The sequence below is a fragment of the Typopeltis vanoorti genome, chromosome 1, assembly GCF_054136105.1.
Source record: "Typopeltis vanoorti isolate ZY-2024b chromosome 1, IOZ_Tvanoo_1.0, whole genome shotgun sequence".
Classification (NCBI taxonomy): Eukaryota; Metazoa; Arthropoda; class Arachnida; order Uropygi; family Thelyphonidae; genus Typopeltis; species Typopeltis vanoorti.
Genome location: NC_143549.1, coordinates 136,306,546 through 136,321,127, shown reverse-complemented (window position 1 = coordinate 136,321,127; position 14,582 = coordinate 136,306,546). Strand labels below are relative to the sequence as shown.

Here is a 14,582-nt window from a genome sequence, read left to right as displayed (position 1 = left end):
AGTGTTAACATACATAATAATATGTTAGTGTACATTCCACAACTTAACAAACAACTCGCTAGCTAAATATACTCTAAACTAATCCTCTTTATTGTTAATTCAGTTGAATTGAACATCCTTTGCAATTTAATTCTTATTCTTCTTACATGACACCTCCAAGGAGTCCAATGACTCATTGCTGGAGGACACTCCTCTCTTCCCCTACACCTCTCTCTCTCTCTCCATATCAAATCTCCATCTCCCCCCCCCCCACTACTTAATTCTCCACCTACCCACAATGACACTACCAACAACACCATCATCCACCCAACAACAGTAGTCATGTCTGTAAATTGTACTCTAATGGCCAATTTGCCTGTACACGGGATTAAAAACCTGAGTTTTTCCAGGAGAAAAAAAATACCCTGTTACCTCCGTATGAGATCAACTAACTCACCTTCAATTGGAAAAGCCTTTATAAAATATATATGAAAAAGTTTTTATCATATAATATGAAACAATACAAAAACATAATCAAAACTTAATATTTAAAAAAAATAATAATAAATAAATAAATAAAGTGCAGCTGAAAGATTCAAATTCTGTGAATTAAGTGAAAAATAGTAATGTTGAAAGAAAGGAAGTAGATAAAAATACAGCACTCATTTTCCCAAATTTACATTGCATAGATCAGTATTACATTGAATAATTGTTAATGCAATTAATTCTCTCTTTTCCTCCTCCCCTCCAGGAGGAAACATCTATTTCTTTGAATACAGTAGACAGTGTTGACAGTTTTGTACAAGATATCAACAATGGTCACTGGGACACAGTACTCAAAGTTGTGCAGTCTCTCAAACTTCCAGACAAAAAGCTTATTGACCTTTATGAACAGGTAATATATATATATATATATACTATTAAATTAGCTATATTAAGTAATCATTATAGAATGTAGTAGGGATTTGTTATAAATCTTGGAAATACCTTCTTTCAAGTAATTAAGATCCAGCACTTGCAATAATTATCATTAAAATGGTTAAAATCTTTGTTTAAATCATTATGGAATGAAAGTCCAATAAGTAAAGAAAAGTTCTTATGTTGAATACTTTGGAAAGACTGTCTTTCGAGTAAACATGATAATAACAGAATATCTTTTTTTAATGTTATGTACAATGGATGTTTTCTTTTTTTAATTGATTTTTGCTTTTTTTTCTGAGTAATTATGCTCTTGCTAGTAACAAAAACAGTCAAATATGTAACAGCATCCTATAAATATTATGTGAGTTGTATTGAGAGGTTTGCATATATTTGTGTTATTTTCATGACTACTTAATCACTAGACTTGTCATTAGAACTACATTCTAATGTCAGTGCATTCACTACCTATTTTGATACTACATCCACCATTCCCTATGCAAAAAATTTACTTCTTGCTCATAATATCCTTATAAGCTTATAGAGTAAACCTTTTTTTCTCGATTAGATGCAGGGAAGATCTTGCACAGAACCTTCACAAATCTCCTTTCACCAACAAGTTTGTCACCACTTCTCTTTCTATCTGCAAGCTCTGCAGGTGAAAAGAGAGAGGTGGTGACTGAAAGCTTTGCAAACCACACACTTTCATCCTATTCCCAACTCTACTTTTTCCATTCCTGACAGAATCTTATTTACTCATCTCTGTATCCTCTCTGTATTTTCTCCCAACAGTGCTGGAGATCAAATCTTTGCACAGTAGTCCTGATTTGCCTAATCACCTTTTATAAAGATGCATTTGCCTTCTTATCTCGATTATTATCATCATCCTTCTTGTGGTGACTTGGACACTTATTGCTATTCATCCAACTTAAGCTATTATTTGTCATTACCATCAAATCCCTTGTCTTCTCTGTTTCTGTAGTTTCACCAGTATATAGTTGAAACTGCAGGAAATGCTACTTTCTACCTCAATAGGTTTTTGTAAACCTATAGTACATTCATACTGTTGGTGGGCTAAGGAGTTTTTGTTTTTTAATTAATTTCATATTTATATTTTTACATAGCCTTAGTGATTAAACAGAATTTGCCACTTATGCCATTTTAGGTCTTCAATAAGAAAGACAATGGTTTTGCATCAAGTGATAAAATTCATCTCTCAGCTGATGTCTGTAAACAACTGAACATTTTGAATACTGTCTTTAAACGATGGGCTATATCATCAGTATAAAGAGCCTATGAATCAATTAACGACTAAAAGTTTGGTTTTCATCACTCTCAGTTGACAGCACAGTGCATCTTCTTGTCAACATTGCTATCTTTGGATACAAACCCCAGAAAGATTTGAAGAAATATGCATTGTCACTCACTTGATTTGCATGATATTTAATCAGGTCTGGCATAAAGGCCTACCCACCAGACTGTTATTTTATGATCCATTAGCCACTCTTTTCAAGTGAATTGCCAGTTTTCTCTTTGATGATTCACTGTATTATGGTAATTGCTTCCTTTATTCAGATTTCACTGCCAGTGTACTGCAGAGTCTGTATTTTAGCCTGTGTTCTTTCTCCTGTTCCTAATTCCATTTCTATTCCCTCTTGGGTAACCATACCACAAGATCTTCAATAGCCAGTAGCTTAAACACTAATCTCCTTACCACTTTTTAGTGGTGTGAGGGAAAACCTTGTCAACTTCATTTCTACATGAACACATTCTTATCTCATACAAAAAAGATAACACCTCCCCTCACCACATCTTCGATAATTCCACATAAGATAAGATTTCATCTTTTTTTTGTAGACTTAGTTTTCAGAACTGTTTATTATCCCTTTGTTTATCTATTTTTCTGTCAACAGTGGAGCAAGAAAGAAACATGTTATGTTTTTGAACAACTGAATATTATAGTCCTTGGGAAAATGAGTTTAAGGAATACTGTTCTTACATGAGATTTCACTCTTTGTAGAATTATACATCTCTTTATTATACCTCAGTTTATCTCTCTCTCTCTCAACAGCACTGTCACCTACACAATTTGCAGTCAGCAAGTTGTGTAGATGGCAGCAGTGCAATAGGTGTGACCATTTCTCCATATCCAAACCACTAAATTAACATCCTTTCCTATTTCTCTCAGCTGTATGTTTTGTTATATTCTGTCAAAATAAAAAAAGAGGCTTTTATATGCACACACACACACACACACACACACACACACAGTCTTTTCTCTTTTTTTTTTCTTTTTAATGATTTTCAGTACAGTTATTTGCATTATAAAAGGTAACTATTTACTGAAACAAGAATTCCCCTCGACAGTCTCATGCTCCTCTGAGTAAAAATTATTTTGTTAAGTCCAGTCTTGTATTCCACCTCTAATCAACCCACTGAATTATAAATATCAAGCTTACATATTATCACAAATGCTCATCATCAACATCATTTTTCTTTAATATTAATTGTAATTTCATAGTATTAATATTATATAAATAGATATAATAAATAGTATTAATAGTAATTGCATCTGAGAAATTGTCTATAACGAATATGATCACGTTGCCACCAATTGGTGAGAGTAATCATATGGTCTTGATGTGGGAGATGGCTAAATGTGTGGAATTTTCAGCTAATACAGGGTATATGCGGAATTACTGAGCTGGTAAGTATGACAAACTTAGGAGATTGTCTGAATCAGCACCCATGGCATGGAAAACTGCAAGAGCTGAATGTTGATAATGCAAAAGAAGTGGTAAAGGGAGTGTTTGAGAGAGGTAATGGCTGACTGCATACCTAGAGTCAGGAGAGTAAATCAAGTGGGAGTTAAATGGATGAATAATGAAATTAAGCTGGAGCTGCACAAAAAGAAACAATTGTGGAGGGAATTTAAGGAGAAAGGTGACCTGCAGGCACACCTTTAATATGAAAAGAAAAGCAAAAGCAGATTATGAAAGGAAGTTAGCAATGCAGGCTAAAGAAAATTCCAAAAAGTTCTTTTGATATGTTGAAAGTAAAAGAAGAAGAAAAAAAATGTATACCACAGAATGATTTTAAAGAATACTGATGGTAAGAAGATAATTGGATCAGTCGAAATAGTAGAATTACTAAGACCTCAATAAAAATCGAAACTAGTCTGGGTAGTGGCCCTTCCCTTAATGCATAACATTATACATATCTGCAAGTAGATGTGTTTTGCATTATGGGAAATACTGAGATAGGAGTGTTGGTAACTTGCTCCACCTTTGCAAGGAGTTGCCCGGTGTTGCACCACTTTACCTCAGTTCTGAAGATACTTTCAGGCGCAAACTTTGTTTGCACACACTTGGACATCCCTTGAGGGTACATGGCAGGAATTTGATGATGATGATGATGATGACATTTAGCAAGAGTATATCATCAGGCAGGAATAAGGGAACCAGCGGCTTATACAGGAACTGAGGTGAATGAAGTGGAAGTCATCGTCGTCGTCTTCTTCTTCTTGGCTTTGCATGTTAGGCAGTTGTTTACCTGTAACGTTTTCAAGGGTTTAAAAAGTCCTGCCCATCTCCTCCTGGGTCTTCCTCTTGATTGATGTCCCTTTGGTTTATATTTCCAGGCAATATTCGGCCATCTATCCTCATTCATTCTTTCTATGTGGTTTTTTCAATTCTTTCTATAGTTTGTGATGTCTTCTGTTATGTTAATTATAGATAATTGTTTTCTTATTTCTTATCTTGTCTATTCTTTTATAGCCTGCGAGCGGTCTTAGGAACTTCATTTCTGCAGCTTCCACTTGTCTTTTGTCTCGTTCTTCCCAAGTCCATGTTTCACTGCCATATTTCAGAATTGGTTTGGCTATTATTTTATATAATATTATTTGGGCTGTTCTAGAAATCTGTTTATTGAAGTGTCTGTTCAAAATTCCAATGACTACTAGGAATTTTTGTTTTTTATATGCAATGTCGGTTTTTCCATTGGGGCTTATGTAATTTCCTAGATACTTGTTCACTTGTTCTATTACTTTGTTGTGGATGACTAATTTGCATCTTTTAATTTCTTTACCTTGAAATGCTACTTTATTTCCTATTTTAATTCCTATGATTTTGTTTTACCTCCACTCTCCTGAAATTTTTTCCATATATATATATCGAAGAGTATTGGTGATAATCCACTTCCTTGAATGAGACCTCTATTGGTTTTAATTTTTTTGGTTGTTTCATTATTAATTTTAATTGTAGTATAGCTTTCTTCCATTATATTTGCTATTGCTTTTGTGGTTTCAGATGGAGCTTTCAATTCATACAGAATATTGATTCTGTATGAATCAGTATTCTGTTGATTTGATCGTATGCTTTCTCATAATCCATGAAGGCCATATATATTGGCAGGTTAAATTCTATACTTTTTTCTATAATTTCTCATCATCAAATTCCTGCCATGTATCCCTCAAGGGGGGATACGATAGTACTACATGAAAAATTTACATCATTACTAACTTCTGTTACTTGTCAAGACTCCAACATTATCAGATCTTATATTTCTATCGTCTAAGGCACTTTGTACCTTATCAATCCACCTAGATCTTGGTCTTCCTCTGGGTGGTTTTCCTGCCAACCTGGCAGAGAACACTTGTTTTGCTAATCTTTCCTTGCCCATTCTGTTTAAGTGACCATACCACCTGAGATTAGCTCTACTAACGCACTCCTGGATGCCGATAATGTCAAGTTCTTTCCTAATATCCTCGTTTTTAATATGATCTTGCCATTGATGCCATCTGTTCATGCCTCTAATCTTTCTCAGGACTCTCATATCTGCGGTCTCTAGTCTTTGGTCAAGTGTTTTCCTTTTGAACCAGCTCTCAGATCCATAAGTTAAAACTGGTTTGAACACTGTCTTGTATACAGCTAATTTAGTGATCCAACTAATTTTTCTCTTATACCATATGAATTTAATCAATTGACTTTTTGCCATACCAGCTTTATTGATTCTGTTGTCTATTTCTATATTTAATTTACCATCTTCAGTAAAAATCGTGCCTAAGTAGCTGAAATGTTTTACATGTTCAACAGGTTCTCTGTTCACAACACAGTTGACATTTTCAATGATTCTGCCTATTTTCATTGTCTTTGTCTTTTTATTGCTGACCTTCATACCATATCTATTACAACAGTTATTCAATTTAGTCAGAGAATCTTGCATATTTGTAGCGGATTTATTTAGAAGTATAACATCGTCCACATAAAGCAAAGAGCTGACATTAACATCTCCAATTTTGATATGTTTAATACCACTTTCCTTCTTAATGTGATCCATATAGATAATAAATAACAGAGGGGACAATGTACATCCTTGTCTCACACCAGATTTAACATTAAACCACCTCCCTGTACTTCTTTTAATTCTGACTGCTGATTTACAACTCAAATAAAGACTAAGTATTGCTTAATTTAATACCCCATTGACACCATATAGCTGTACCGTATTGAATAGTTTCTCTCTTAGCATCTTGTCATATGCCTTTTCGAAATCGACAAAACTTAAATACAGATCTTTGTTATATTCCCCTGATTTTTCCACTATTTGTCATAAAGTGAAGATCTGATCCTGACAGCCTCTATTTGACCTGAACCAGCTTGTTCTTCACCAAGCTTTTCTTCCACAATTCTTCTCAACCTTTTCTAAAGTATACTTGCATAAATCTTACCAGGAAACATTGAGTAGGGAAATACCTCTGTAATTCTCACATTCAGTTTTATTTCCCTTTTTATATATGGGTACTATGAGAGCCCTATTCCAATCATCGGTAATTCGTTGCTCTGTCCAGGCATTCTGAACTATGCAGTGCAGCCACTCTAAGACTTTTATGCCATCATACTTCAGCATTTCTGGTTGAATATCATATACTCCTGCTGCCTTTCCACATTTCAAGCCTTTGATGGCTTTTTCTACTTCAAGTATGGATATTTATTCCTGATTGTATGCCTGTTGAGTATTTTTACCACTCAAAAACTTAGTTTATATCACTGAATAAACTAAGAAAGAAGATTTAACATGAATTATTCAGAAACAACTTTATTTAAATATAGTCAGAGAATGTGGTGTGTTGGCTATATACTGGAAAGGTAATTTTATGTATAAAACACTAAATTAGGAGCAAGAAATTGTATAACAAATGAAAGAAAAGTGTAAGACCTAACATGTTATGCATAAGGGTCAGATAAAGAAATTAATTAAAGTGTTAAATTTATTTAAGAACCCCATTTCATGTGTTATAAGGTAGCAAAACCTGTAAGCCAGAGTTCAAGGGTCACCTTTTGACTGGGGGGGGGAGAAGTTATGAGAAAGAGAAACCAGAGCGCTTTCCAAGAAAAACACAACAAGTGCACGTGGTGTAATAGAGGGAGCTGGACGCCATGGCATAAACTCATGTAACTGCGCCGAGAGGAGAAAGAAAACAAAACGGTCAAGCAAACCCCAAATGAAAGAAAAGTGTAAGACCTAACATGTTATGCATAAGGGTCAGATAAAGAAATTAATTAAAGTGTTAAATTTATTTAAGAACCCCATTTCATGTGTTATAAGGTAGCAAAACCTGTAAGCCAGAGTTCAAGGGTCACCTTTTGACTGGGGGGGGGGGGGGAGAAGTTATGAGAAAGAGAAACCAGAGCGCTTTCCAAGAAAAACACAACAAGTGCACGTGATGTAATAGAGGGAGCTGGACGCCATGGCATAAACTCATGTAACTGCGCCGAGAGGAGAAAGAAAACAAAACGGTCAAGCAAACCCCATTCGTGGCTTTTTGTTTGGTTCCGGTTTCCTGATCGCTCGGGCGTTGGTCCAGTCCGCACCTACGGAGAAGTTCCAGGTGGCTGTGGGAGGTATGAGGCATCTGTCGTAGTGTACCAAGTAGGGCTAGCTATTTCCTTGGACTAGGATAGCTGTGTTGTGTCGTGCGATGGAAGAACTAAGTAGATGCCGTCCGTTCTGGCTAAACTCCTGAGCCATATCACCCTTCCCACGAAGAATCCGGCTGAACAGTTTGTAGTAGGTGACCAGACGAATAGCAGACTGAGAAGAAGCCTTGATGTTCTAGACAAGGCAAGAAGAAAGGAACGAGTGTCATTCCAGTGACGGTAACGTAGACTCTTGTGATATATTTTTCAGTTGAAGAATTGTGTGCTTTCTAAGGAACAATTTTGTGTAGTGGACTTATTTTATGGAATTTTAGGAACTGTCTACAACTTGGCATAGGCCCATTTTGTTTGAGAACTGTCTGCCTAGAAAGGCCATGTTTATTCTGTATGAATTAGTAGTAATGTGTTAAATGATATAACTAGTGACCATGTGAGTGTAGAAAGTGTGATAAGTGTTAATGAGATAATGTTAAGTTGCATATAGAGGCGGACCAAGCAAGTTTGTTCATGTATTTTGTTTAGTAGTATTGAACCAAAGATCTTACTTGAGAATGATTCAGATTACTTAGTAGTAGTAGTAATGCTTACTTGTATAATTTCTTTTATTAATGAATATGTTTCTTAATACCTGCCTGATCTGATTTAGTATATGAATTCAAACAGCCACTTATAAAATTACTATCAAACTTAGCAGGAAGAGCCCACTTGTATGATTAAACAAAGCGGACCACGACTGCATGTAAGAATTTAGTGAACAGAGATAAGATTTTATTATAGTTTAATTACTGTGTATCATTCTGAGAGAGCCATCCTGGATAAGAGTCTCATCTATCCTCGGTATTGGTTGGTGCAGTTAAAATATAAATTTGTCAATGCTTATCAGGTGGACTGTCTCAGAAGATATGTTAATAGTCACGTCCCATACAATGACAAAGCCCTAAACATTAAGTAACCTACACGTGGTTAAACTATAGAGAGGCCAAAGAATTTGCATGTTTAGAAAGGGGAAAGATTTAAGAGAACAACGAAATAAGTATAGAATAAAGTTAAAAGGGAAAGATATATGAGAATAAAAGTTAAATAAGAAAGAAGTAGTTATAACAAATGGCACAGTTGGTAGGATATATATAAATAGATATAACAAAACACGATATAACACTGTGCTATCACTGCTTGTTTCATTTAGCAATTTTTTGAATAATTACTCCGTACTTCAAGGATATCTTTTTCTCCAGTTTTCATGTCACCTTTATCATCTCTAACTCCTTTTACAGCTGTTTCCTTCATTTCTAAGCTTCTTCAACAACCTACAGAATATTTTGCCACCTTCTTGATATTTATTTTCTATGTTCTTGCCAAAGTCTTCCCATGACTTTTGTTTAGCTACTTTTGCACAGTGTTTAGCTTTCTTACATTTGTCTCTGTATTCTCTAAGAGCACAATCTGACTTATTTGCCAGGAACTTTTGGTATGCTTTCTTCTTTTCCTTTACATCCTGTGTCCACCATGGAGTTTTAATTTTTCTATCCTTGCAGACAACTTCACCACATGTCTCTCTAGCTGAATCAATCAGGGTTTCTTCAAGGCTTGTCACTGAATCTCCAAGGTTTGGTTCCTGTTCTAAAACTCTGATTTTTTCTTCAATTATCTTTGTGTATTTTAGTCTACAGTTTCACATCTGAGAGCTGCTCAACTTTTATTCACTTTAAAACTTTCTTACATGTTATTCTTTTCAATATGATATTCAATTTTATCCTGCTCAAGACTAAATAGTGATCACTTCCAATTTCAAATCCTCTGTACACTCTGGTGTCCTGCACCAGGGAGAAAACATCACAATCAACAATAACATAGTTAATGAGACTTTTCTTATTCCTTGCCTCTTCTCTCCATGTGAATTTGTGCACATTTTTATGTTAGAACATGGTGTTAGTAATAACCAGTCGATGTCTTGAGCAGAAATCCAACAGATATTTGCCATTATTATTAGCTTTGCTCTTTTCTCCAAATTTTCCCAAAATATTTTTGTATTCTTGTTGAGAGGCTTATACGCTGGTTAAACATGCTAACTAATATTTAAGGAATTGACAGCGTATACTAGAAATATAGATTAAATAAACTTTAATATATACTTTCCGATATTTCGGCGAACGTCACATTGCCATCTTCTTGGGAACTTACTACAAGAGACGTGCACACAAGTACTAATAACAGCAAATGAGACTGAAGCTAGGAAGCTAGCGTTTCCTAAAGTCCTGATGGCACCCCCTGGCGGGCTATATTGGTAGTTCTTGGCCTTTGGGCTGAAGTTCTTCTGATAAAAGTTTCCCAAATTTGGGGCAATTTCATGCATCCAAATTTGTTGAGGTTTGGCATGTTCCTAAGGGCCGAGGCTGATTCCATGAATAGTCTTTCATACTTGAACTTGCTGCGGTGTATTACTGTGGCTTTCTTCCATCTTATTCTGTGGCGAGTATCCAGAGCGTGGTCTGCAAGCCCAGAGTGGCTGTACTGGTAAAATCGGATGTAATCCTTGTGTTCTGAGATTCTGATATTTGCTGTCCTGCCTGTTTGGCCAAAGTAGGACAGTTTACAGCTGCAAGGGACCTGGTATACACCAGGTAGGTCTAGGGGAAGTGGTTGGTCTTAGGTGGAGCGGATAAGGGATGCCAGTTTTCTATGTGGTCTGTAACAAGTGGTCAAGTCATGTTTTTATTGATTTTTTCCGAGGTGCCTCTGATGTAGGGAATCGTGATAGATTTAGAGTAATCTTTTTTGTGAAGGGGAGGGGGTGGTGGGTTGTGGATAACTGGGTTAAGTATTTTTTGGATTTTTTGGAGGGGGTAGCCGTTGGCTGAGAAAGTGTCACGGATGTGATTTAGTTCAGTGGTTAGGGCTTGATCATTAGAACAGATTATTTTTGCCCTGTTGAATAATGTTTTAATAACTCCATATTGTTGTGAGGGGGGGGGTGGGATTGTTGGTGAATGTATCTGCCTGTATGGGTGGGTTTTCTATGAACTGAGAAAACCAAGGTTCCATCAGGTTGGCGGGTGACTAGTGTGTCTAGGAAGGGGAGGTTACTGTTTTCCTCTTTTTCCAGGGTGAATTTGATTCTAGGGTGTTGGTTGTTCAAGTGTGTTAGGAAGGAGAGGAGTGAATCCGGGCCATGTGGCCAAATAGCGAAAACATCATCAACGTAGCGAAGCCATATGGCAGGTTTTTGTGGGGCTGAGTTTAAGGCTTTCTCTTCAAACATCTCCATGAAGAAGTTGGCCAAGAGTGGGGAAAGTGGTGAACCCATGGCTGTCCCCTCTATCTGTTTGTAGAATTTTTTTTTCCTGCCAAACGAAATAGCCTGAGTTCATTGTAAACTGAAATAGGGCTGAGATATCGGGAGGAAATTTAGCTTGGATTAGCTCTAAGGTTTCTTTGAGGGGGACATTCGTGAATAGGGAAGAGACATCAAAACTGACCATTATGTCATTATGTTGGAGTGTCAGGTTTTCTATACTGGCTTTGAAGTGGGCTGAGTTTTTTATGTGTGATGGTGTATTGCCAGTATAGTGTGAGAGCGCTTTGGCTAAATGCTTGGCTAGTTTGTAAGTGGTGGAATCAATGCCATCCACTATGGGACGTAATGGCACATTTTCTTTGTGTATTTTTGGGAGCCCATATATGCGGGGGGGTCTAGAGTTATAGGGTTTTAGTCTGTTAGTAATCTCCACAGGCCAAGAAGTGACCTTCTTAAGGAGCCTATGGAGTTTTCTAATTTGTGAGTTGGTGGGATTGTAATCAATGGGGAGGTAAGTGGAACGATCTAATAATAAAGCCTTGAGCTTACCTGTGTAATCTTTAAGATTAAGTACCACAGTGGCATTTCCCTTATCCGCTTTGGTGATCACTATTTTTTTGTTTCTTTTCAATTCTTGTAGTGCCTTGTATTCACTTCTGGATATGTTGGATTTTGGAGGTTTTGCTTTGTTGAGAACACAGGCTACATCCAATCTGATATCGTTGGTGATGTGGTTAGGCAGTTGGCGAATCCCGCGTTCAATTTGAATCATTAATTCCTCGGCCGGTAATTTCCTAGGAGCAATGGCGAAATTGTGACCACGTGACAGAGCGTGGAGTGCTTCTGGCTTTAAGGTAGCTGACGATAGGTTAACAACAGTGTTGGTTTGTAGTTTGGGAAAACAGTAACCTCCCCTTCCTAGACACACTAGTCACCCGCCAACCTGATGGAACCTTGGTTTTCTCAGTTCATAGAAAACCCACCCATACATCACCAACAATCCCACCCCCCCCCCTCACAACAATATGGAGTTATTAAAACATTATTCAACAGGGCAAAAATAATCTGTTCTAATGATCAAGCCCTAACCACTGAACTAAATCACATCCGTGACACTTTCTCAGCCAACGGCTACCCCCTCCAAAAAATCCAAAAAATACTTAACCCAGTTATCCACAACCCACCACCCCCTCCCCTTCACAAAAAAGATTACTCTAAATCTATCACGATTCCCTACATTAGAGGCACCTCGGAAAAAATCAATAAAAACATGACTTGACCACTTGTTACAGACCACATAGAAAACTGGCATCCCTTATCCACTCCACCAAAGACCAACCACTTCCCCTAGACCTACCTGGTGTATACCAGGTCCCTTGCAGCTGTAAACTGTCCTACTTTGGCCAAACAGGCAGGACAGCAAATATCAGAATCTCAGAACACAAGGATTACATCCGATTTTACCAGTACAGCCACTCTGGGCTTGCAGACCACGCTCTGGATACTCGCCACAGAATAAGATGGAAGAAAGCCACAGTAATACACCGCAGCAAGTTCAAGTATGAAAGACTATTCATGGAATCAGCCTCGGCCCTTAGGAACATGCCAAACCTCAACAAATTTGGATGCATGAAATTGCCCCAAATTTGGGAAACTTTTATCAGAAGAACTTCAGCCCAAAGGCCAAGAACTACCAATATAGCCCGCCAGGGGGTGCCATCAGGACTTTAGGAAACGCTAGCTTCCTAGCTTCAGTCTCATTTGCTGTTATTAGTACTTGTGTGCACGTGTCTTGTAGTAAGTTCCCAAGAAGATGGCAATGTGACGTTCGCCGAAATATCGGAAAGTATATATTAAAGTTTATTTAATCTATATTTCTAGTATACGCTGTCAATTCCTTAAATATTAGTTAGAATATTTTTGTATGTCTGACAATCATTTCCTACTCTGCTATTTTAGATCCCAAACAAGGATCAACTTTTGCTTTTACATTGTGTCAGTTGCGTTTTCTAAAGCCTAAAAAAATTCCTCGACTTCTACCTTCTGTGGGACCATATAAGGCACAAATAAGTCTCATTGTCCAGTTCCCCCATTCCCATATTTGCCCACATCGCTCTACTTGAGACTGCCTGCTATTCAAGATGATTAGCCTCGTATTTTGTGTTGAATACTATGGCTACTCCTTTTCCTTGATTGTCATTGCCTGAATATAACATTTTGTATGTATTGCTCAGAAAGATCTCACCAGTTTTTGTCTTTTTTGTTTCAGTCACTCCTATTATGTCGATCTGGTACTTATCTAATTCCTCGCTAGCTCCATTTCTTTGCCATTCAGGCTTCTTATGTTGATAGTACCGATCTTTAACTCTGGTGATGTTGAGTTGGGGTGTGTTTTCAGATTTGTTCCAGTAGCTGACTTTTCGCTGCTCACCCTGGTTTCCTGGCGAAAACAACGGGGGCCTTTTTTAACCTTGCGACACCCCAGCCAGCATGAAAATTTGTCATGTTGTACCATCATTTTTTATTTTGATTTAAGCCAATAATAATACAATTTGGTTGGCTAAATCTCAAATTGCCAGCCCATCCTCTTTCACTCAGTATCCAGATAGATGTCCAACAGGGTGCACCACGAGAAGGTGAGGATTGGACATTATGTCAGAAGTCCAGGTCAGTTCTATGCATTCCTTTAAAGGCTATTTGGAGGTCTCCTCTCAGTTATACAGCTTTGACCCTTAAGCACCCCTCTATAATTTGTTTGAGTGTAAATGTGGGATCTGTGCAGGATCTTCCTTTCCTAAAACTGCATTGTTCTTCTCCAATAATTTCCTTGGCCCATGGTGTTAATTTATTTAATAAGGATATTCCTCTGTAATTTCTGCAGTCCTTTCTGTTTCTGCATATTATAGAAGCTTAATATGAATGCATCTGTGGAATTGGATGATATACCAGCCCAAGTCTTACTTGAAGCGGAAAAGGAATTGCCAGTGGCCTTGACCATATTGTTTAATTTAAGTCTCAGCTCTGGGTTAGTCTTGAAGGTAAGAAAAAGGGGAAGATAGTTCCATTGCATAAAGGAGGCTCAAAGACTGCTTTTGCAAATTACCGAGCTATCAGCATATCAAGAGTCGTCATCAAAGTATTGGAGAAGTTGGTCAAGAGCAAAATACAAGAATGGATAGATGGAAATGGCTTACTGTATGGGGGGGGCAGCATGGTTTTGTGAAGGGTAGATCATGTCTCGATAAATTGCTCATGTTTTATAATACAGTGACAGCTGAATTGGATAAGAGTAATGATTTTGTAATGATACTTCTGGACTTTGCAAAGGCCTTTGACAAGATACCACATGGAATTCTAATCAGTAAACTGTAGCACATGAGAATGGATATAGGGTTAGTGAGATGGATAGGAGAGTGTTTGCAGGAGAGATATCGGAGAGTAGTTTATTCAGG

General features: G+C 37.2%; 1 protein-coding gene across 1 annotated transcript in view; it reads left to right on the top strand.

Annotated features, from left to right (window-relative positions):
* The window catches only part of Smu1 (Smu1 spliceosomal factor), a 178,470-nt gene that overhangs the window by 26,255 nt on the left and 137,633 nt on the right, over positions 1-14,582 (top strand). Inside the window, exon 3 of the mRNA XM_090393980.1 lies at positions 731-874. Coding sequence (XP_090250106.1) covers positions 731-874 — 144 coding nt within the window. The remainder of the gene's footprint in view (positions 1-730; positions 875-14,582) is intronic.